The following is a 23,758-nucleotide window of genomic DNA, read 5'->3' as shown; positions in this document are numbered from 1 at the left end:
CTCCTTTCCCGTTGGCTCACTTTGTTTATATCTCTTATATTTTTACTTAGGCCTAGAATTCTGAGATGTGCCTTTTTTGTTTTCTTTGTTTGGGGGGCACGGTGAGGCGATTGAGGGTCACTCCTGGTATGCTTGGAGGGCCATGCAGTGCTGTGGGTGAAGCTCAGGGCTCCTGCATGTAGGCTGTGCACTCTGGTCCAAGAATGTGCTTTTTCTTTTTTTCTTCTTTTTTTAAAAAAATTTTTATTGAATCACTGTGAGATAGACGCTCACAAAGCTGTTCATGATTACATTTCAGTCATATACTATTCCAGCACCCATCCCTCCACCAGTGTACATGTCCCAGCCCCAGTGTCCCCAGGTTCTCTCCCTTCACTCCCCACCTGCCCCACCCCTTGCCTGCCTCTATGACAGGGGCTTTACTTCTCTCTCTCTCTCTCTCTCTCTCTCTCTCTCTCTCTCTCTCTCTCTCTCGTGCTCGCTCTCGCTCTCTCGCTCTCTCTTGTCCCCTCTCCCTCCCTCCCTCTATCCCTCCCTCCCCTTTTGGGCATTGTGGTTTGCAGTATTGACACTGAAAGGTTACCAAGAATATCCCTTTACTTACTTAAAACCCTCAGCTCTTGTCCAGCATGATCATTCCCAGCTATTATTATCATACCATCTCTTCTCTATCTTTCTTATCCTCAGCCCCACTCACACTTGTGGTTGATTCCGACCATTGGCCAGTTCTCCTAGCCCCTGTTTTCCCTGGCCATGGATATTAGTCTTCTACTATATGTTTTTTAATATACCACTAATGAATGTAATCATTCTATGTCTATCCATCTCCTTCATTTCACTCAGCATGATACTCTCCATGCCCATCCATTTACAGGCAAATTTCATGACTTAGTTATTCCTAACAGCTGCATAGTATTCCATTGTATAGTTGTGCCATAGTTTCTTTATCCATTCGTCTGTTCTTGGGTACTCAGTCTGTTTCCAGATTCGGACTATGATGAATAGTGCTGCAGTGATCACAAGAGTGCAGGTGGTGTTTCTGCTGTGTGATTTTGGGGTCCCGGAGTATATTCCCAGAAGTGGTATTGCTGGGTCAAATGGGAGTTCAGTTTCTGTTTTTTTGAGAAATGTCCATATTGTGTTCCAGAAAGGCTGAACCAGTCAGCATTCCCACCAGCAATGAAGGAGAGTCCCGTTCTCCCCCCATCCACACCAACACTGGTCAGCAGTGCTATCATTAACTGTTACTACCTCATTGGGGTTGCCTCCCTGTCCTTCTGGTACTCTGCTGATTCTTATGCTGTTCCTCTTAAAATCATCCCATAGGTCTCATGCTTGCCTTTGAGCTGTTTTGAGGTCTTTTTCCATCGTCTGTTGTTGCCTGTATGCTTTCTGCAGCTCATCTTCAAGCTCACTGATTCTGTCTTCAGCTGTTGTCATTCTATTATTGAGGGCATCCACTGAGTTTCTATTTTCATCTACCAAATTCTTTATTAGTGACACTTCTGTTTATGGCTTTCTTATTTCTGCTCTCCATTCCACTGATTCTTTCATAGCCTCCTCTAATTTACTAGATATCCATTCCACCATTTCTTTGAGCTCTTTGAACATCTTCGACATTTCACCTCTGAATTCTTTATCAAAGAGATTGTATTTGTGGGTGTTCCCTGCTGAGGCTTCAGTGCTCTTTTCTTTTCCGCTCCTCGTGGTGGGGAGTCTGCGCTGATTTTTCATGTTGCTGTAGTATTATGGAGGTCGATCCCTCCGATTCACTATCATGACTAGATCTCAGTCATACACTATTCCAACACCCATCCCTCCACCAGTGTACATTTCCCAGCCCCAGTGTCCCCAGGTTCCCTCCCTTTACTCCCCAGGAATAAAGCCCCTGTCCCCTTCTCCCTGCCCGGGAGGATTCTGGATGAGCTCACTCGTTTTTCCCTTCAGGAATACTGACTTCCTCTTTGGTGCTCGTCTGTGAATTATGTGGGGCCTTTAGCACAGCTTCAGGGGACTGTCCTCCCATTGTTCATCGATTTGCTCGAGCGGGCCCAGTAACGTCCCCTTCGTGAGGCTTGTGGTTACTGTGTTTGGCATATTGAATACGTCACAGGTAGCTTGCCAGGCTCTGCCGCGTGGGCGAGATACTCTCGGTAGCTTGCCGGGCTCTCCCAGAGGGGCGGAGGAATCGAACCTGGGCCGACCAGGTTGTCTGCATGCAAGGCAAACACCCTACCCGCTGTGCTATCGCTTCAGGGGACATGTTTTTTTTTTAAATTAGGCTTGTTCAGTGTCTTGTGTTCACTGTTATTTTGGTGAGTTTTGGGAGTATTTTGATTGGAATAGGCTAGTGGACTATTGGCCTAATGTGGTTGGGAAGCCAGGCTGCTCTCATAAGAATTAGGTAATGGAGGTTGAGATATGTGCCCAAAGCACTATGAGCGGGAAAATTAACTGGTGACCACGGAACAGACGTGCTGTCTCGGAGGCCGTCACCCCCGCCCCCGTTGTACCTGTAGGGGAGTGGCCCCACGTTGGTGCCGGTCCTGTGTTAGAGTTCTATTTCCGGCACACTTCTAAAACCGCAGGAGTCCCCCCTTGCCTCGGTGCTCATGTGGACACCTTGGCCAAGGAGGGGTCTTCCAGTTCCCTGTGGCTGTTTGCTCGGCACTTTGCCCTGGAGGCCGCCCGGCATGTGCTTTAGAGGCAAGACTGTCACTGTAGGGGTTCCTCTGGTTTGATTCTTTCACAACAGAATGATTTGTATTTTAGGTTCTGGACAAGACTCTGTCAGTAAGTGATGTCCCATCCATGTCAGGCTTATTAGAAGTCATCGTGATTCTTTGGAAAAGTATTCACCGAAGTCTGGAAAACAATAAAGAGGCGAAGGTCTACACCATCAACAAGTTTGCCTCTGTGCTCCCTGAGTATCTCAAAGTGTTTAAGGTAAGAAGTGTCAGCCCACCATAGGTCAGGTGTGCTCACCCTGCAGGGTGCCGCCCTGCCAGTCCCAGGCAGGTCTTGGGCCCTGGTCTCTGTCTGGTGCCTTACAGGAATGAACAGGGAGTGAGTTGGGCTAGGGAGCCTCAGGGGCAGCAGGACGTCCTGGTGCAGCTCCTGTGTTGGGTGGCTCGCCGGGAGCACCTGTGTGCCTCAGCACTGCCGTGTGTGTGTCCTGCAGCTGTGGCTTCTCTGGGTCACTGTACACCTGCAAGATGTTCCTATTTCAAAAACAAATAAAAGTCAGACCGATAGCTATAAATGTGATTTGGGGGGTGTTGCTTAGACTACACAGGTCCTTTCACCCTGGTGGTACTCGGACCATGTTTGATTTGGGGGATCCAACTGAGGTTGACTGCGTGCAAACCAAGCGCCTTGACCCCTCTCTTAGGCCTAAAAATGAGACTTTCAAGTCTGGGGTCACCCTTCGCTTGATAGACGTTACTCGTGGTGACTGGACAAAGCTGTCACCAGGACCTCTTAGCCTCTTCGAGCAGGTTTCTTTTAGGTGTCTTTGCTTCAGTCTGTCTCAGAAATGCAAGTGTGGTTGTGTGTGAAGGTAAGTGGGTGACACCCAGGTGACTGTGCACATGGGCAGAACCAGTGCCATTCTCTCAGAGAGCTCAGACAAGTGGGAGGCTGCCAGGCTCTGTCGAGGCTACTAGGCGCCCTCTGGTTCGGAGCTGACGGGAAACCTGGGAGGCAGTGAAGCGAATGAGCAGGAGAGCGGCCCACCCTCAGTGACTCAGAGCTTGCCAAGTAACAGATAGTCTGGGAACCACTCGGACCCATTTGTTGTGCGACGTCAGTAAAGATCTTTTTTTGCCTGGGAGTTAGTGGTGAGGGTAGGCAGCCCTCGCAGTAGCTCTGCGAATTGGTTGGTCCCACCCAGGCCGTGGGGTCTGGTGTTTGCACACAGCCACCTCAGGCCTTATTCTCCTCCCCTGTGCCCTAGGAGGACCGCTGCCAGATCCCGCTGCTCATGCTCATGTCCTTCCTGCCCGCCGCTGCTGTGCCTACGTTCAGGTACTGACCCACCCCCAAGAGGTCGGCCCGTGTGCTTGTACACCCTGGCGTCCTGCCCAGGCGGCATCAGCTTCTGCTGAAGCAGTTCTCCCACCTTTGGCAGCAACCCACAGGTGCCACTCAGCAGTGGGTCTGAGCTGCTGTGCAGCAGGAGTGCCCGGGGAGTGGACACCACAGTCCATGCTCAGCCAGGCCTGTGGAGACTAGAGCTGCTGCTGTGTCTCTGGGGGCCACTGGCCATGCTGGCTCTGAGTGCATGAACCTGTGGGGGGCTAATGCTGGGCTAGGTCAGCTTGTACAGCTGTGCAGCGCAGATCAGGCTGTTCATGTTTTGGGCCACTCAGCTGTACTTAGGGAACTCTTGCCAGAGCTCAGGGACCATATGCGGTGCTGGAGGTCAGACCCAAGTTGGTGCCGTGCAAGTCAAGTGCTTTCCCCAGTTACTATCTCTCCGCCCCTTAGTGGAAATTCATTTTACCTTTTTCTTCCTTTTTCAAGTGTAGCTACTAGAAAAATTTAAATGATACTGCTGCTTATTTGTGTGTGCTTTTTATGGGTCTGTGGCATTATTATCTCAGTATAGAAATGTTCTGTACCATTCAAAAGCGGTTTCCCCCCAAATAGGCATCTGCTCTAGAGAATCACAGGTGAGACAGTGTGTAGGAGAGGGCACGACCCTGTGCCGTGCCTTATAGCCGTGACATTCTTCCAGGTGTTAACTGGCAGAGCTCAATGGTCCGCAGTGCTCGGGAATGCAGGGGTGGCTGGGGAGCCTTTAGTGAGACTCATCTCTCTCTGACTCTTCCAGCTGTGGCGTCATCTCCACACTGAGAACCCAAGAGGAGGGCACAGCCGACAGGAGCCACTGCGCACTCCTGGACTGTCTGTGCTCCTGGGGGCACATCGGGCACGTGCTGGAGCTCCTGTGCGACTGGCTGCCCCAGGAGCCGTCCCCCGGCAAGGTGGGCCCCTCGTCTCAGGCTCTCGGAACAGGGGCTGCTGCCCGCACCTGCCCTCCTACCTGCTTGTCTCTCACTCCTTCAGAGCAGCTCGGCTTCTCAACGGAAGGTGCAAGTGCATGACCCACGCCCGGCCAAGCCGGAGTTGGCCTTGGTGTACATCGAGTACCTGCTCACCCACCCCAAGAACCGGGAGTGCCTGCTGTCTGCTCCCCAGAAGAAACTCAACCAGCTTCTGAAAGCACTCGGCGCCTCGAAGGTAGCTTTGAGGTGATGTGCCCCCTTGAAAGATGAGGGGCCATATGGTGGCCGGGTGCTGGCGTGGGAGTTGCTGGTACCTGCCTTCTTGGGGGGTTCTGCCCCTTGCTCTCTCCTCGGGCACTGTGGGGACTGTTCTTGGCTGAGGGCTTTTCTCCTTGCTGGTGCTCTGGTATCCCTCCAGGGCACGCCTTGGGCCCATCTCTCTTCTGCTGTGCTTACTCGTGCCATGGGCTGACCCCGGAGGCCCACAAGTTCCCAGACTTGGCCTAATACCCCCACTTTTCAGGAAAAAGGCATAGCAACCCCAGAAATCTCCCTTCTTTAAGTGAACACAGATTCCCGCTCCTCCAGTCGCACCCAAGCTTCCCCCTTGCCTGGAGGGCTCCAGCCAGTGCCTGAGGATAGCATTGCCCAGACCTGAGTGCCTAGGGCTGGGGCGTGGGGGGGGGGGGGGGGGGAGTTGTGGAGAGGAGTGCAGGGCACATGTTTCTGCTGCTGGACAGAGGCTAACCTGGTGGTGGCTATTCCAGAGACCCTGGGTTGTGTTCCCTGGGCTCTCAGAGGAGCACACAAAGGTGCCACTGCCTGCCCTGTTGTGGGGGACCCCCGCCCCGCCCCGGGCCACCCCAGCCATACCCCTGCTCCCTGGTTGTTCGCTGGGAAGGAGCCAGTACGGCTGCTGACCCCTGTGGGCTGGCGCCTGGGTGCAGCTGCTCCCCATCCCACCTCTAGTCTGGCCTCTGCCCAGGCCCTGCCTGCCAGGAGGGCACGTCGTGGGGGAGGACACTGACTGCCCTGTGGGCCTGGGGTGACTGGGGACGTTTCAGAGCTTCCCCTTCCCAGGTGGATCTGGAGTCCATTCTGCAGTCGCCCTCAGGAAAGCCTCATCACTTCAGCGAGGTGACAGCCCTGCGGGCCTTCGGCCTGCACTGCCGGCTGAGCATCCACCTGCAGCACAAGGTACGCTTGGGGCATGGGGCTCCCTCCTGTGTGCTCCGAGCCGGCACTCACTCTCCTCTCTGTCGTCGGACAGTTCTCCTCAGAAGGCAAAGTCTACTTGTCTGTTTTGGAAGACACTGGGTTTTGGCTAGAAAGCAGAGTTTTGTCTTTTATCCAAGATCAAGAAGAAGAGTACCTGAAGCTTCACAGGGTCGTTTATCAACAAGTCATCCAGGTGAGACTCTTCCGATAAAAGCCCTTCTCTTTTCCAAGTGTGCTATCTGCAGAGTTTCTTCCATTCTCAAGTTGTGACTTTAGATGTTACCGTTGCTCTTCCTAAATGCTCGTGTTGACATGTGTGTTGTGTTCTGTTTGTGGGGTCATATCAAAATGTGCTTTGAAGTGTCTTCTGGGAATAAAGAAGAATCCATGTGCTTTGGTGGGAATTCCTTTGTGAAATTATTTTATTTTTTTAATTTGCTTTTGTGGGTCATGCCTGGCCACCAGGAGTAACACGTTACTCCTGATGGTTCTGAGAGACCATATGGGATGCCGGGCATTGAACCTGGGTCAGCCACATGCAAGGCAAGCACCCTGACCGCTGTACTATTACTCTGGTTCCAAAATATCTTTGTCAGTATTTGCTTTTGAGGAAACTAGGTGGTAGGCAGTTTCCAGGCTGGCCTCTTGACTTCTGTTGGTCTCCTTTGTGTCTTTACAGACCTACCTGTCAGTGTGTAAGGATGTGGTGATGGTCGGCCTTGGCGACTGCAAGTTTCAGACACAGCTTTTACAGTGGAGTCTGGGGATCATGCAAGCAGGTACACCTCCTTCGGCAAGCCACTATCAAAGCCAGCCACCTCTTTCCTATTTAGTGGGTCAGGACTCATTTTTTTCCTGCTTTGTTTGGTATTTGTTTGGGGGCCACTCCTGGTGATGATCAGGACTGTGTGATGCCAGGGCTCAGACTCGGTTTTTTGTTGGGGGTGGGGAGGTGTGCCCCTCTGTAAAAAATATCTTTTGCACGTGGAGGAGGAATGCGGAGATGATGATGTGTGGATGGCGGCTTCTCGGGGCAGCTCACTCTCGCCGCCCACCTCTGTGTATGGACCAGATCGGGATGGCTCCTCCTTTGTGCTTTGCTTCTGTGCATGCCGCTGTGCTCTCTTCTGCCTGTCTCTATTTCTGACTCTGTCTCTGTAGTCTCTCTGGTCTCTTCCAACCTCTCTCTGGAGCTCTTCTGCTTCTCTCTGGAGCCCTTCACTCTGGATTCTGACACTCTTCCATGGATTCTGACTCTGGCTCTGCCCCCCACCGCTCTTTTATATAGCAGTCACATAGGGTGGTGACACAAAGGTGGGTTGAACACTAACAAATCAACAAAGAGAGGTAAGACCACTCCTCCAGGAGATTAACTCAAGTATAAAATCTCATCTAAAGAGATTACTCTGGATTGAGTGATAGCACTGTATAAAATCTCATCTAAAGAGATTACTCTGACTGGAGTGATAGCACAGCGGTAGGGCGTTCGCCTTACAAGCGGCCAACATGGCCGACCCGAGTTCGATTCCTCCGCCCCTCTGGGAGAGCCCGGCAAGCTACCGAGAGTATTCGATATGCCAGACACAGTAACAACAAAGTCTCCAATGGAGACGTTACTGGGCCTGCTCGAGCAAATCGACGATCAACGGGATGGCCGCTTAAGGGCGGGATCCCATTCAGGGTGTGTTGCTTTCTTCTTTCCTCAGCTAGTAATCCACTTAATAGTTGTAGTAAATCTACTCATATTTCTAGCAATGTCATTCTGTATGAGCACAGTAAGAGATATATCAACTTAAAGCTTGGTTCTTCCTGAGGATGTCTTACCACAGTCTTCCTAACCGCAGCAGGGTCCTAATCCCAGTCTTCCTAACCCCAGCAGGGTCCTAGTCTCGTTGTGACTTTTGGATCATGACAGCATTTGTCTATGATCATGCTCTCAACTTATAGTTGAGTATTGTGGTGCTTTGGCCTGGCCCATTTTGTTGCCAGGGTAGCTCACAGCTTGCTCTGGGTCCATTCAGTCCCTCATTTGGACCCTGCTTTTGGGGTCCTAGGAACTAAGGGCAACTGAGTCGAGAGCAGATGCCCAGAAGTAAATATTTTTGGAGTCAATCAACTCCCAATTTACAAAGCATAATATTAACTGTCTTCTGTCCATACAGGAAGGACATTGCTTTAAGGTAAATTAAGTACCTTGCGGCAAGTCTGAAAGGACAAACCCATTGTTACCCTACACCCCTCTGTGCTCAGGACTTGGTCCTGGCAGGGCTTGGGGGAACCATATATGGTGCCAGGAATAGAGTCAGGATTGGCTGAGTACAAGACAAGTGTCCTACCCACTGTAATGTCTTCCCCGGGACTAAGTGACACAAATGAAATGCAAACTAGCTTGTGCAGACGCTAATCACTGAACTGACGTAGCTAGAGTTATTTCTGGTTTGCTGCAGTAAGGCCTGAGTCTGATGGTCCTACAGTAGCTAGAGCTGTCTCCTCCTGTGTGATGACCCTACAGCAAAGTCCACTCAGGACTGTCCTGCCTCTGCACTGGGCACAGGGCACATATGTCACGGCTAACTAATGCCGCTGCTGGCAAGTCGCTGTGGCCCTAAGTTAAGGGTGAGAGTTAACCAGAGGTGATGAACGCATAGTCCTCAGGTGTTCCCGAGGGAAGGGAAGTCAAGTCTCCATGCAGACAGAGCGGAGACTTCCCCCATGAATCTAGGACATCATCGGGGTGTCCAGTCCCATCACATCAGGTAGGGGCAGGAGAACTGACTGTGGCCACGACACCTCCTGGTGTAGTGGAACCGCTGCTGAGAGCTGCTGCCAGGGGTTTCCATGCACCCAGGCATGTAGAACCCAGACCCCACTCATCGGGGTCTTTCTGGGCCCACAGAGACAGGAAGTCCAGTGCTCAAGTTCCTGAAGCCCACAGTGGCTCACAGACGTTGAAGTGATGCCCTTTCACAATTCAGAGTCAGCCCAGCCAGAGCCAGCCTGCTGTTAGTGCCCCGTCGACTTTTCCTCAGTGGAGGGCCTCGTGGACAGAGACCTGCAGTATGAGCACAAGCAGATTTGTTCATTGTCCAAGACAGCTGCAGTGGAGGATGAGAGACTGAGTAGAACAAATATCACTACCTTCCCGGGCCCAGGAGACAGTGCTCAGGGCTGGAGGAAGCACCAGGTTCTGTCCCAGGCACCACAGGGTCCCCCAGGCACCAAGAAGAAAAGTTTAAAGTCCACCTATGTTTTGTTTAACACTGTATGTATTTTTTAATTGATCTTTCAATTATTTTGTTAATTCATCATTGGTTTGCAGTCTAGTGATTGAAGCACTTGCCTAGCACATGGCTGTTCTGAGTTAGATCCCTGGCATCCCATATGGCCCTTTGGTACCACCAGGAGTGACCCCTGAGCATTACTGAGTGTGACGTCCTACCCCCAATTATTTTTCAAACTTCATCAATTCAGATTCATTTTTTCCGAAGGACAGAATGTATTTTTAATATGTTTAAACTTTACTTTTCTGAGGAGATAACCAGAATTTTAGGTCCCTGAATGGCTATGGCTAATTCCATGATTTAGAAATGTCTGACTTTTTTCTCTTTTCTAGAAGTATCTGTCTTAAGGGTCAAGAGATAGTACCACACTTAGGGTTCAGTTCCAGGTACCCTGTGATCCCCAAGACTGCTGGCTGTGGAGTGGCCTGGGCAGCTCTGCATCCTCTGGTTCTTGTATTGTATGAAACGCAAAGGCAAAGCAAGATTGATGGAGACTCAGGCAGGTTGCAGGTTGACCCACCACGAGGCAGAGCTCTGAGTGAGGCCGGTTTTATATGGCCCCCTAGAGGGTAAGACGGTCCGGAGTCACGAGATGGGTCACAGGATCACCTTCATCGGCTAATCTAAGGCACGGACTGCTGCGGCTCCCTAAGCCAGCCTGGGGTGCTTTGTCTGGACACAGCCTGTGGGCTCCAAGTGCGTCTGTTCTCAGAACCCTGACTCTGAGCTCACTCCCTCCATGCTGTCCACCAGGACCAGCTGTGCAGTTTCCTTTTGCCTTCTTAGGTTATCATCCAGAGCATCTCTCAAGTTGGTTGATATTATTCTTCGTATTAGTTTTGGGGCCACACACAGCAGTGCTTACTCTTGGCTCTGCACTCAGGCTTGGGTAACCATACGGGGTTCTGAAATCGTACTCAGAGGCGGGCAAGGTGAGTGCCCACCCACTGTACTCTCTCTCTCTCTTTCTCTCTCTCTCTCTCTCTCTCTCTGTTCCCCCGCCCCCTTTTTTTTTTTTTTTTTTTTAGGAAATTTGAGAGTAAAGAGGGTCCCCTCAAGTGGAGAAGAGAAATCATATTCCTTGTTCTGGGTGTGGATCGTGCTGTGCCTTCCACATCTTTCCCAGGCACTTCCTGAGAGAGGAGGGAGTGCCATCCATCTTTGTGGCTGGACTCTGCAGCCATCTCTCTCTTTAGCAGGAGTAAGATTTGGGCCCAGCCTAGCTTCTTGCTTCTATCTCAAGCAGAGCTTGCTGTGTTACTGAATTCTGGGAGTTGAGTCGTTTTGGGCCTCCCTCCAGGCATGTTTCTTGTAGAGAATCACAGGATCCCCACGTGAGGTCAAAGAGGCCGCCTCTCTGTCACCCTGGGAACAGGAAATGCCATAGAAGGAGGAACAGCATCTCTTTCCCTAGGAAATGTTTTCCTCTGGTCTCCTCGGTGCCTCGTGCGACTTGGCTCTTTCCACCTGGGAAGTACCTGTGCATGCGGACCTGAGGGCCTGCAAGAGCAGCTGACCACAGTGGGACTCAGGCAACTCTGGAAAGCTTCCTGCAGTCCAGACCACAGGCTCTTTGTACAGCTTGACTTGCAGACAAGACTGGATGAAAGTGAGACAGGCATCCCAGGGCCCTGGGTCATATCAACACCAGTCCCACAGATGAGAGCATCACAGTGATGAGGCCCCTGAGCAGGCTTGGATGTTGGCAGAGCCAAGCTTTTCAGAGCCTGGTTGCAGGCCATCCCATTTAGTTTATTATTGGCACGGGGTGGTGGGGGAAGCAGGTGATCTGAGACCTGGGTCTCTGGGAGCTGTGCCAGAGTTAGTGCCAAGTCACACCCTCATTTCTATCTCTGAAGGAACCAAAGTTTAGCATTTATTTATATTGAGATTTAGATTACTCTGATTGAACTAGTCTTGACTAATATGTGCAATACCTAATTATATGATTGAATGATTTCTTGACTTTTCTTCTAGTGAAGGGATTCTTTTATGTTACATTACTTCTGGGCATCCTGAAAGAGGTGACTGGATACTCCTCGATTCAAAAAACAGACTCAGATGAACAGGTTGCAGCACTGTTTGACATGGTACAAAAAGTGTTCCAGAAGATGCTTGAATGTATGGCCCGCAGCTTCAAGAAGCAGCCCGAAGAAGGCCTGCGGGTACTGCCTCTTCACAGAGCGGGTGGCTAGGCTGGGATGGACAGTCACTGGTGGGCCGGGTGCATGAGGGAGTGGGCGGGCTCTTGGATCAGGTGAACGGCAGATGGACAGAGGGCATGGTGATTCAGTCCAAAGCTCCCTTATCACACCGGGTCCTTACTTTCTTAATGAATATGAGCTTCTGAGTTTGATAACAGCTGAAAGTGCTCACGTGGGCTTTTTTTCTTGAGATTTGATGGCCTTCACTTCTTTCTGCTGGTTGCTGCCTGAGGTAATGGGAGGTTGTCAAGTTTTCTAAGCCAGTTAGTATTTCAGTTCATTAGAGACACTTCTGCTTTTGACACTATTTCCAGTCACCATGGTCTGTATGTGATTTATATCAAAATCTTTTATTTTCACACTGGTCTTTAAGTGGCCAGCTACTTTTGTTAGAGTATATGGCTCATGGCCGATGCCTCCTTTCAGTGTGACTCATGACTTTCCATTCTTTTTTTACGTAGGTAATTATGCTGTCAGTTGGGAATTTGATTTGATTTTTTTTTTCCTTTTGGGGAGGAATGTCATGAAGGGAATCCCCAGGGGGTCTCACACTGTCTGGCCTCCTTCATCCCTGGTGCTCAGGGTCCCGGAATGAGCCACAGGGAAGGACTGGTGTCACTAATGAGGCTGCTGTGCTTTTCTTATAGCTCCTGTACTCGGTGCAGATCCCTCTTCACGAGTTCATCACCACAGTTCAGACCTGGCACTTCGACACCCCCGTGCACCGGGGGGTGCTGTCCACCCTGATCGCTGCATCTGTGGTGGAGATCACTCACCGACTTCGAAAGGTGAGTTTGTTGCCTGAAAACTGGTTAGCCTACCCCCAGGCATGCGTGTGGCCTAGCCCACGTCCTGTCTGGCAGCTCAGCCCAGTTAGTCCCCTGCATGTTTTGATGAATCAGATGTCTATGTTTTATGTCATCTTCTCTGCTTGCTATCACTGGTGTAGATTTCAGTCTGTCCTAAGGGATCTCCCTGCTGCACACCCAGTGAATCTGAAACAGCATTGCCCTCCTGCCCTGTTCCTCATCACAGATTCTATTTCTACGTGTGCTTGAAACTCCACATGTTAGTATTTAGCTATTTCAGTTACATGGTGATTGACTGATGCTCAGGTGATTGCTGTGAACCCCAAGGGAGGAAATATGGGAGACTTATTAGAAGTTTGCAGTGAAGTTCCCTGAGACACTGAGAATTCAGAGGGTGGCGGGCTGCTGCGCAGAGAGGGGTTGTTTCCATGCTGTGGCTGGCCTGTGTGGAGGGAGTCCTTGGCACGTGGAGTCCATTTCGTCGCAGGCATTGCTCTGCCGTGTTGGGAGTAGTTTTGTCACTTCCTGAGGAGAGCCTCAGATGTGGCCCAACAACCAAAAGGACCCCCTCATCCCCAGAGGAACAGCTCCAGCTCCATGGACAGTGACGCTGAGCTGGAGAAGCAGGCCGAGCACTCACTGTGGGACATAGCAGCAGCTTTCCAGAATGCCCATGAGACGATGAACAGTAGGTTCTGCCAGAAAAGACCCCATGCAGAGCCAAGGGTCTCTGCTTATCTCAGACTTAGTAGCTGACAAAAACCATTCTCATCGTTCTAGAAGAATGCCAGATTATGTAAATTAAGTTACTACCCGGGTCCTAGTCTACAAATGACCAACTTGAAACTTGCTTCTAGATTTCTGACCTGGAAGAGCTGACGCCCCCAGAATGTCTGTCAGACCTGCCACCGTTTTCAAGGTGTTTAGTAGGAATCATCATAAAATCCCCGAACGTGGTCAGGTAACCACTTCTTCACTCTCCTCACTTCTCTGAGCCTTTGCTCCTTTCCTTTTATTGATAAATTTTGAGGAAAGCTTTGTTTCCTCTCATCTTTATCAGCAATTGAACATGCTTATTTTAGAGAATAGCACAGTGCTTGGGGTGCTTGCTTTGCACGTGGCCAACCCTGGTTTCATCCCTCTTGTCCTCCAGGCACTTCCAGGGGTGATCCCTGCACACAGAACCCAGAGTAAGCCCTGAGCACTCCTGGGCTAAGCAACACTCTCCATCCCTCCAGTGACAACTTTCTTTTCTGGGTCAGACAGATATAGAGAGTTTAAGTACTTGCCTTGCACACAGCCATGACAATGGTCTGAATTCTGGCAGGTACCACATATGGTTCTCTGAGCACCACCAGTGGCCCCTGGGCACTGCTGAGTATTACTCCTTTCCCCACCCCCTACCCCCAAGAAAAAGAGGGAAACTGTTTACTTATACAAAGGTAAATTCGAATTTTTGTCAAGCATCTGCTTAACAAAAATTAAGCCATGTTGGCTGCGTGCAAGGCTGGAGCGATAGCACAGCGGTAGGGCGTTTGCCTTGCACGCAGCCAACATGGCCGACCTGAGTTCGATTCCTCCACCCCTCTCGGAGAGCCCGGCAAGCTACCGAGAGTATCTCGCCCGCATGCCAGAGCCTGGCAAGCTCCCCGTGACATATTCGATATGCCAAACACAGTAACAACAAAGTCTCCAATGGAGACGTTACTGGGCCCGCTCGAGCAAATCGATGAACAACGGGAGGGCCTTTACCTTTACCTTATCTGCTTAATTAGATAATGACTCCAGACAGAGGGAAACATTGGGAGTGTTTACTTGAGTAAACCCTTGTTATAAACCCCAGAGTTAAGGTGAAGTCCAGTGTGGATTTTGGGTACATGGCCAAAACTGGACGATTTCTCTATCCCAGAAGCCCCTGCACTGGGCTGTGTATTCAAAAAAGAAAAGCAAAGCCCGTCGCTCACTCTCCCGCCGCCTGTGTTCAGTGGTCTTGGGCCACTTCCCCCACCTGGGGTGGCCGATGGCGATGGGTAGACGAAGGAGGGAACTAGGGGTCAAGGGCCAGGCTGGTTGGTATCAGTTGCAGTTTATTCCAGTCTCATCTCCACTCTCTCCTGACTCTCCTTCCTCGAATCTCTTTTCCTCCCTCCTCTCCAGATCCTGCTCCTTCCTTCCTTCCTCCCGTTCTCCTGCGTCCCCCTTGATCCTTCCCTTGCCCACTCTTACGGTCACGGTCCTCCCGTTGTTCATCGATTTGCTCGAGCGGGCCCAGTAATGTCTCCTTCGTGAGGCTTGTGGTTACTGTATTTGGCATATTGAATACGTCACAGGTAGCTTAGCTTGCCAGGCTCTGCTGTGCGGGCGAGATACTCTCAGTAGCTTTCCGGGCTCTCCCAGAGGGGCGGAGGAATCGAACTCGGGTCGGCCATGTTGGCTGCGTGCAAGGCAAGCGCCCAACCCGCTGTGCTATCTCTCTGGCCCTTACAGCCTTAGTTATCTCTCTAACCCTGAGGGGGCTGGGGTAGCCAATACAATCAGTGGATGTAAGGTCCCTCCCTCAGGGGAAGCTTTTCCGGGACAAACTTACTCAGCAGGAAGACCCGCCTAAGGGGAAATACTATATCTAGGGGTGTGTTTCTCCTTTCCTTAGTCCAATAACCATCTGAACATTCGTCTTAATTCTGCTTCTTAATAATATTAGTCATTGTGTATGGACACAGTAAGAGATACATTAAGTTTACAGGATGGCTTTCCTGGGGGAATCTCGCTATAACTCTCAGACTACAGTGCTCAGGCCAGATTAGTCTTTCCTAAGCCTAGCAGGGTCCTAATCCAGTTGTTACTTTTTGGATCATGACAGAATTTGTCCATGACCATGCTCTTAACTTATAATTAAGTATTATGGCGCTTTGGCCTGGCCCATTTTGATGCCAGGATAGCTCACGGCTTGCCCTGGGTCCATCCGGTCCCTCGTCAGGACCCTGCTTTTGGGGTGCTAGGAAGTAAGGGCAACTGAGACTTAAGTCGAGAGAACAGATGCCCAGGAGTGAATATTATTTGGAGTCAATTAACTCCCAAGTTACAAAAGCATAGCACTGTCTTCCTGTGTCTGTACCAAAGGGATGTTGCTCTAAATTAACTATACAGAGGACATAAGGAGAAGAGAAAAGCAATATTTCACTCACAATATAAAACCATAGATTTCTGAGGAATCTGACTTTATCAGTTAATGGTCTGATTAGGAGGAAAAGGTGATAGACTGATTGGGGAAGCAAAGCACAGAGAAGGAAGTTACAGATAAACACAGAGGAATGGGAGTACCTCAGGAGCACTGTGATGGGTGTAAACTCAGTAAACCTAAGCTCCCTATGGCAAGGGAGACAGGACATACCAATGTTATCCTACAACCACCTAGGGCCTGTGTGCATAGACAGAGCACTGTGTGCGTGCGTGCGTGCGTGCGTGCGTGTGTGTGTGTGTGTGTGTGTGTGTAGTTGAGGGAGGGGCTCAGAGATTGTTAGGCTGAAGTCCAACCCCCGTAGACTTTCATAGCAGAGAATCTCAGTGAAGACTTGGAAAAGCATTGTCTGAGGCAGCTCTGAGTTCCTTTTCCAAAATGTGAACTTCTGTGTGTGCAAATTGCTTGTACTACAGATTGACAAACAGCCCCTGTCATCTGTGGAGCAACATTCTGATTTGAATGTGTGCCCTGTGTGATTTGGGATGTTCACTGTGAAACATGTGGGAAGGGTTAATCGCTTTCTTGTGTTACCTGAAGTTAGAATTCATGCTGGTTGATGAGCCTTGGCTGGCTGAGCCTTGCTGGCTGGATTTCCCTGAAACATTAGAATTCACACTGTAGAGTAATTCAGATGTTTCTTTACTTTTTGCAGGTCATTTTTAGATGAACTGAAGGCATGTGTTACTTCTGATGATATTGAAGGAATTGTATGTCTCACAGCTGTTCTGCATATTATTTTGGTTATTAACAAAGGTTGGTTGGTTGGACTCCGCTGTCTCCTGGGGTTCTTCTGTATGTTTTGGGGTGTGTAGGGGCTTAGTACCTGCCGTCCAGCTTTCACACTGCCCCCAGGCCTGTGCTTCTTTGGTGTCCTCTACTCACATGACTTCTAGGCTGCTGTTGGTCCCTTCATGAGTCCCACAGACCCCATTTTACCTGCTGGGCCCTGTTATGCTCATGTTTTTTTAGATTTAAGAATCTGATAAGTTCGATATTAATGTTTACTCTTGTGTTTTCTTTTTCTTAAGCTTTGACCTGTCTTTGTCTGACTCGGTTGAAAGTCCAGAAAACAAAGATTAGAGAGATGCTAAGAATTCACAGGGGCTCCCATTCTGTTTTTGTCCCTAGACTTGTGTTCTGAGGATGCCCATAGGGTTCTGTCCAGCGCTAGCTGGGCCTGACTGCTAGCTGCTCTGATGTCCAACTGCTCGGACTCGGCTGGGCCCAAGAAAGAGCTCCCTCAGCAGGGTCCCAAGGGACACCAAATGTTGAGGGGGGTGTGGATGAGCGGCAGCTTCCTAGAGACAAGTGGAGGTTCTGGAGTGCACCTGGGCGCAGAACTCCATGTGCAATTGTCAGTGTGCTGGACAAGCGTGTCCCCTGGAGGGAGATTGAACACAGCCACACGTAGGGGGTGCCGGCGTGGGAGAAAGAGGCTTGTGTCCCGGGGTGAGCCTCCTCTTTCTGTCATACTGTGTCCCCTCCAGGTAGACACAAGAGCTCCAAGATACAGGATGCCGCAGCTACAGTTCACAGGAAACTGAAGACTTTCATGGAGATCACTTTGGAAGAAGATAGCCTGGAAAGGTAAGCACCACAGCCTTGAGGTGTGACGAGCATCCTTGGGTGTATTTGATGCTTACAGCCGGGCTCCCTAGGGAAGCCCATTGGTTCTGGTGGCCAAACTCCTGGGTATTTCTCTGTGACTTCCCAATCTGGCACTCTCTCCTTTGGACAATCACGGCTTGATAATAGCCTTGTCTCCTCCTCCCCAGCATGCCCGCTGTCCCTGCCTCTCCGGGCACGGGCTGGGACATCAGGTCAGAGACAGGCAGCAGGGGCCTTGTTCTGGTCTGGCTGGTGGTGTGGGTGCTGCTTTCTAAGCTGAGGACGGTCCCTCAGCCCAGTTTGCTGGGAGCTTCATCACGCACATTAGGAAATTTCCTCCCATTAGTCTGAGGACGCTCCCCCAGTCTCCTTTACTGCACCCTCTCCTCCCCATGGAAGGAGTCTGTCAAAAGCTTTTTCTGCATTGAGTGGACCATGTGATTTTTCTCCTTTAGTCTGTTGATGTGATGGATTATATTAACTGATCTATGAGTGTTGAATCAGCGTTAACCAGTGGTAGGATCAGTTTTTCTTGGCTGAGGTGCATAATTCTTCCTGTGCATTGTTAGATTCAGTTTGTTGATTTTCTGTTGAGTACTTTTGTAAAAATGTGCATGAGAGATATTGGTGTATGGTGTTCTTATGTCCATGTCAGACTTTGGTTGCAGGGTAATGCTAACCTTGTAGAATGAGTTTGTTTGGGTATTCCCTCCGCTTCTCTGACAAAGATTGTACAGAATGAGTATCACATTTTCTTAAATGTTTGGTAGAGTGACCAGTGAGAACCCCTGTGGGCCTGATTCTTTTTGGTTTGGTTCATTATTAGGTACTGACTTGATTTCTTTAGTAGATCTAGGCCTATTCATGTCTGTGTCTAAACCGAAGTCCTGTTTCTTCTGTGGGTTTTGTTGTTTTGTGTTCTTGAATGAGCTGGTCTGATCTGCTTTTGCTGTCAAAGCCCTGGGCATCCATTCTCTAGCCTTTGGCTGTCCATGGGATCTAGTTCTGCTAGTGGCTTCTTCCATTTCTGAGATGAGCAGTTTGTGTCATCATTCTTAGTCTGGATTGATTTATTTTTGGGGTGCAGGGATGGGCCCAAGGAGGTTGCTCAGGGGCCGTTCCCAGCTCTGTGCTCAGGAGATATTCCCCCCACACCCCTGCAAGGCTCAGGGTGTGAGTTCAAAGTGCAGCATGTGATGCGTGCGTTTGGTGGCCAGGACCCGCCTCCCCACCGTGGCCAGCCTATAGAGATGGATAAATGAAGGAACAGGGCCACAGGTTGGATGGTAGGTAGCCGGTGACCCTTTATTCCAGTCTCATAGTGTAATTATATAGAAATCATGAAGGGTGGGGGTACACATAGGCATTGTTGAACATTATCATAACAATAAACAGAACTTCCCCTTAAGGAAGGGGAGTAACTCATTAACAAAATTTTATCTGGGGGTTCAGCACTCAAGACTACTAGGAGATCCGCCAAGGGCAGGATTCCAAAAGGGTGTATTTCTTCTTTCCTTAACCAGTATCCATTTAAACAGTCGTATTAAATTCTTAATAATATTTCTAGTCATTTTGTCTGAACACAGTAAGAGATATATTAAGCTTAAAGGGTGACTCTTTCTGGGGACATCTTGCTATATATCTCAGACTACAGTCCTCAGCCAGGTCAGTCTTTCCTAACCTCATCAGGGTCCTTATTGAGTTACTTCTTTTTGGGTCATGACAGAATTTTTTTCTATGACTGTGTTCTTAACTTATACTTTTTTTTTTCGTTTTGGGTCACACCCGGCAATGCACAGGAGTTACTACTGGCTCTGCACTCAGGAATTACTCCTGGCGGTGCTCAGGGGACCCTATGGGATGCTGGGAATCAAACCCGGGTTGGCTGCATGCAAGGCAAATGCCCTACCTGCTGTGCTACTGCTCCAGCCCCAACTTATTATACTTCTTCTGGAACTTAGCCTGTCCTTTTTCGATGCCAAGCTAGCTAGCTTACTGCTTGCCCTGGGTCCATTCAGGTCCATCCACTCCTTTTGGAGTATTAGGAGCTAACGGCAATTGAGGCTTAAGTCAAGTAAATATGATGGATGCCCAGGAGTAAATATTAATTCAGAGTCGGTTAACTCCCATATTACAAAAGACACTGTCTTCCTGAGTCTATACAAAAAGAACACTGCTAAACCATGTAAAGGACATAAAGAAAAGAGAAAAGCAATGTAGGGTTAGCAGTGCTTGATGGAACTGGGTGTGCCTCGGGAGCCTGACCCTAAGCTCCCTGTAGGAGGAACAAGGACAGACCAGTGTTGCTCAGCACAGGGGGCCACATGCAGTGCCAGGGATTGGAACTAGGTCGGCCTCAGGCAAGACAAGTGCCTGGATCCCTGTTACTATCTCCCCGATTTATTGATCTTTCAAAGAACCAGATTTGGTTTCATTGATTCTTCCCTTTTGATTTCCTGTCATCATTTAAACAGAATCTGCTCTAATTCTGTAATTTCTTTGGTTTGCTTAAAAGTATGTTGCTTAGTCTGCATATCTGTATCCGTACCTCTATTTATCTCTCTATGTGTGTATATTCACGGCAGAGCCTAGCAAGCTATCCGTGGCGTATTCGATATAGCAAAAACAGTAACAATAACAGGTCTCGTTCCCCTGACCCTGAAAAAGCCTCCAGTCCGACAGCATTGGGAAAGACGAGTAAGGAGAGGCTGCTGAAACCTCAGGGCTGGGACAAATGGAGACATTACTGGCACCTGCTAGAGTAAATCAGTGAACAACAGGATGACAGTGATACAGTGATGTGTGTTTGTGTGTGTGTGTTGTTGTTTAATTTGGGGGCCACGCACAGCACCACTCAAGGGCTGATTCCTTTGCTCTGCACTCAGGGATCACTTGTGGCCGGCTCGGGACCACATGAGATGCTGGGGATTGAGCCCAGATTGGCTCTATGCAAGGCAAGCGCCCTGCCTGTACAACTAATTGCTCCAGCCCCCATCTTGTTTGGGGGCCACACCCAGTGGTGCTCAGCACTTACTCCTGGCCTTGTGCTCAGGGACAGGGATCATATGGGATGCTGGGGCTCAAACCCATGTTGGCTTTATGCAAAGCAGACCATGCGTGCTATACTATTGCTCTGGCCCTAGTTTCCACATATTTTGGGACTTCCCAGCAGGTGGGTTTTTTGGGGTTTTTTTTTTTGTTTGTTTGTTTGTTTTTTTACTGATTTCTCATTTGATTTTGTTCTGGTATAAGAGCTTATGCTATATGATTTCTGTTCTGTGAAGTCAGGGAAGGTGTGTATTAGGCCCAAGTCTGGTGATGGTTGGGGGTGAGCGGGAGAACAGTCTGGGCCTGTTGGAGGAAGTGGAGGACAGTGCTCTTGATAGTGCACAGATTCTGCCGTGGGGTCTCAGGCGGGTCTGTCTGTCCTCCCCCAAGGAGGGCTGTGCCTTTCATTGCCTGATCCAGTGTAGGGACCTGTACCAACACACATGAACCTCTTCGTCTGTTTTAAGGGACCTCTTCATCTCTCCTCCTGCTCTCCCCTCACCTCTTCATCTCCTGAGCTCTTCCCTTCACTCTTCATCTCTCCTCCTGCTCTTCCCTTCGCCTCTTCATTTCTTGGGCCGTGATCTCATGGGCAGGACCCTATGCCACTCCTTCATCAAGAATTCTCAGTTGTCAGGTGCTCCTCCAGGAGCAGAAGGGTGAGCTGTTGCCAGAGTTCTGACCGGGGTGCCTTTGTTGGGCTTGTGTTCATGGAGGTCAAAGGGAGCTCTGTGACATAGACCTGCTCTGTCTGGGGCAGACCCGGGGTGGGGGTGCCTACTAGGGCTCCGCTGGATTGGGAGGCCCTGACAGTCATCCTCGGTACATGGAGGGCAGTGGCCCTGGACTCCAAGGGTCTCCTGGGGGCCTGGGGGAGGGGGGCTGCCACTCTACCTCCCGAGGTTAGCTCCAGGCACAGGACGGATACTGAGATAGATAGGTGATACTTCTTTCACTTGCAAGTAAATTGCTCAAAAACTCAAGGTTTATTTGTGAAAATAGACTCTCTGATAATCCGGTTACTTATCCTTTTACTGATACTTTCTTTGTGTTTCAGGTTTCTCTACGAATCATCATCAAGAACTTTGGGAGAACTCTTGAATTCTTAGTTAAGACAACAATTTTGATTATGTAGGAAAGACAAATGAAGTAAATGTATTTTTGTACTGTTTTTGATTTCAACAATTTGTAATAGAGATGGGGCGAGGCTTATGGGGAGATGTGAGTAGGTGGCTTGAGAGCCATAGCTTTTTGCTGAGTGTGTGCATAAGTAATATATTTAATGTCAAGGACTCCAGAAGTTGGGACAGAGAGATAATAGAGGGGTTAGGCTCTTGTCCTGTATATCGCTGGCTCCAGTTTGATCCCCAACATTCAACATGGTCTCCCAAGCGCTGCCAAGGACTAAGCCATGCGCAACGCCAGGTATGGCCCCAAAACTGAACCAAACCCAAAGAAGAATTTCAGGTTTTCAGGGAAGACGCTTTTCAAGTGACTTAGCTCTTTTAAGCACTTGTAAGCATGTGTGCGATGAGACTTACAAATGAAGCAATAAAGTAGCCAGTGATGTCAGAGGCAGGCCCTCGGCTCTCTGGCTGCGGGTCTGAGACTCCAGGCCCCAGGAAGGGCTGTGTTCATAGCCTCTTCAGGTCCTATGTGGTGACAGGTCCAGTGTCCTGTGGCCAAGGAGCCTCTGGGAGAGACTGTCCCACTGCATCGTGGGCATTCTGTCCTCAACCCCACTGGAGGCGCCAGAGCCACTTGCCAGCATCTGCATTTCCCTAAGAAGGTGCAGAAACAGACTCTTCCCCACAGCTCCAAACATTCGTGTCATTCACAGGGGCGCATGACAGAAAGAAGGTGATTCGGATTATTTCAGCTTGTTTGGAACATGTGACTTGCTAATTTAGCTGAATTTAATATTAGTGAATGAGATTGGTACTGGAAAAATGATTTTGTTATTGATCATTCAGACACATTTTTTGGGAAGTGCCTGTGTTCATTAAGCCTGACAGTGATGGGTGTTGCGGTGGAGAGATTGCTGGGCTCCCTGCCTCTCCTTCCTTGGAGGTACCCTCTGGCTATTTTCACTTTTCACCGGGTGAGTTTCCACTGGAGTAGGCCTGCTCACGCCTCCCTATGGCTGTGTGGCAAAGGCTTGTGGTAAGAGGGCAGTGGGCGTGTCTTGGGCACCTTCAGCTCCAGTGCTGTGCAGTGGGTGGTGTCAGGATGGACTGTGAGAGTGAGACCACTCCCTCTGATGGACCACTTTGAGCAACATCCCATCCACCAACATCATCCCACCCTCCATGTCTGCAAGAGAACTCGAGGACTGAGTCCAGAGCCACCCCACAGGCCCAGAATGAACCGCGCAGTTGCCTGGCACTCAGCAAGCGTTCTGTCAGCACTTCTGTCCCCAGACTCGTCTGATCTTCTCACTGCAGCCACAGTGTCACTTCAGCACCCCGTGCAGTGGGGAGGCCTGAGTCCTGGGCCAGCCTTACGCCACCAGCTCCACGTACCCGAGACCTGCTGGGAAGTCATTTTAAACCTGCAATCAAAGATGTTCTTGTCCACCCACCAGACTCAACGTGGAGAGACCTCAAGACATGGATAACGGGACGCTGGTGGCCAGAGGAGACTCGGTGCTTGTGCATAAACACGGCCGGCTGTTCCCCAGTAAGACGCCTGGCTGTTGCTCCTGTGTGCAAGCCTTCAGTGGGACTGGCTATGCAGGTGGTTCTTGCAGCACGACCACTGAGTAAAGGTTCCGGTGTCACTTTTCCACACTCAGACTTTCCCCGAGAGGTTGTGTGCATCCGCAGCAGTGGCCCATCGCCTCCCACCCAGTGATCCTCCAGGTCTGTGACTGGGCGGCGACTGTTTCCCTGCTCTCCTTGCTGCCCCAGCGGGCCTCTCAGGCGGCATCCAGTGTGTAGCTTGCCTATTTAAAGCGTGGTTTTCAAGGAGCAGTTCTTAATTTTGATGAAGTCCATTTTACGATTGTATACTTTATGTGTTATGCCCTTTGTGAAAGGACATATAGACACCCTGAATAAAATGAAGGGAAGCAGGCTTCATTGGGGTTGGCGTTCACTGAGGAGTGTCCTGTTGCTGCTCTGACCCTGGCTTTGACTCTGAACCTGGTAGAGCTCAAGTCATTCCCACAGTGCCCTGAGGCTAAAGGGCTGGTTTCCCTTCTTGCTGGCGGGTGCCTAGTGGTTCCCGCACTGTTCGATGTACTATTTTCATAAAGTGCTCGGCACGCCTCCCTCTCATCCAGACTAGCAGTGCTCCACTGGGAGCACTTGTGCCCCATTAACAAGGGGGTCGAGCAGGT

At 50.0% G+C, this 23,758-nt stretch overlaps 1 protein-coding gene across 1 annotated transcript in view; it reads left to right on the top strand.

Moving 5' to 3' along the window:
* The window catches only part of NCAPG2 (non-SMC condensin II complex subunit G2), a 67,077-nt gene extending 44,608 nt beyond the window's left edge, over positions 1-22,469 (top strand). The window contains exons 16-28 of the mRNA XM_056134807.1: positions 2,773-2,946; positions 3,956-4,026; positions 4,835-4,988; positions 5,071-5,244; positions 6,090-6,206; positions 6,280-6,420; positions 6,907-7,006; positions 11,486-11,673; positions 12,360-12,500; positions 13,379-13,482; positions 16,415-16,515; positions 17,250-17,349; positions 21,476-22,469. Of these exons, the coding sequence (XP_055990782.1) occupies positions 2,773-2,946; positions 3,956-4,026; positions 4,835-4,988; positions 5,071-5,244; positions 6,090-6,206; positions 6,280-6,420; positions 6,907-7,006; positions 11,486-11,673; positions 12,360-12,500; positions 13,379-13,482; positions 16,415-16,515; positions 17,250-17,349; positions 21,476-21,527 (1,617 nt within the window). The 3' untranslated portion in view covers positions 21,528-22,469. The remainder of the gene's footprint in view (positions 1-2,772; positions 2,947-3,955; positions 4,027-4,834; positions 4,989-5,070; positions 5,245-6,089; positions 6,207-6,279; positions 6,421-6,906; positions 7,007-11,485; positions 11,674-12,359; positions 12,501-13,378; positions 13,483-16,414; positions 16,516-17,249; positions 17,350-21,475) is intronic.
* Positions 22,470-23,758: the final 1,289 nt, after the last annotated feature.

This window comes from Sorex fumeus, unplaced genomic scaffold (assembly GCF_029834395.1).
Source record: "Sorex fumeus unplaced genomic scaffold, SorFum_2.1 ptg000107l, whole genome shotgun sequence".
Classification (NCBI taxonomy): domain Eukaryota; kingdom Metazoa; phylum Chordata; class Mammalia; order Eulipotyphla; family Soricidae; genus Sorex; species Sorex fumeus.
The sequence above is the reverse complement of the archived record's forward strand: the minus strand, read 5'-3'. Positions and strand labels throughout refer to the sequence as shown.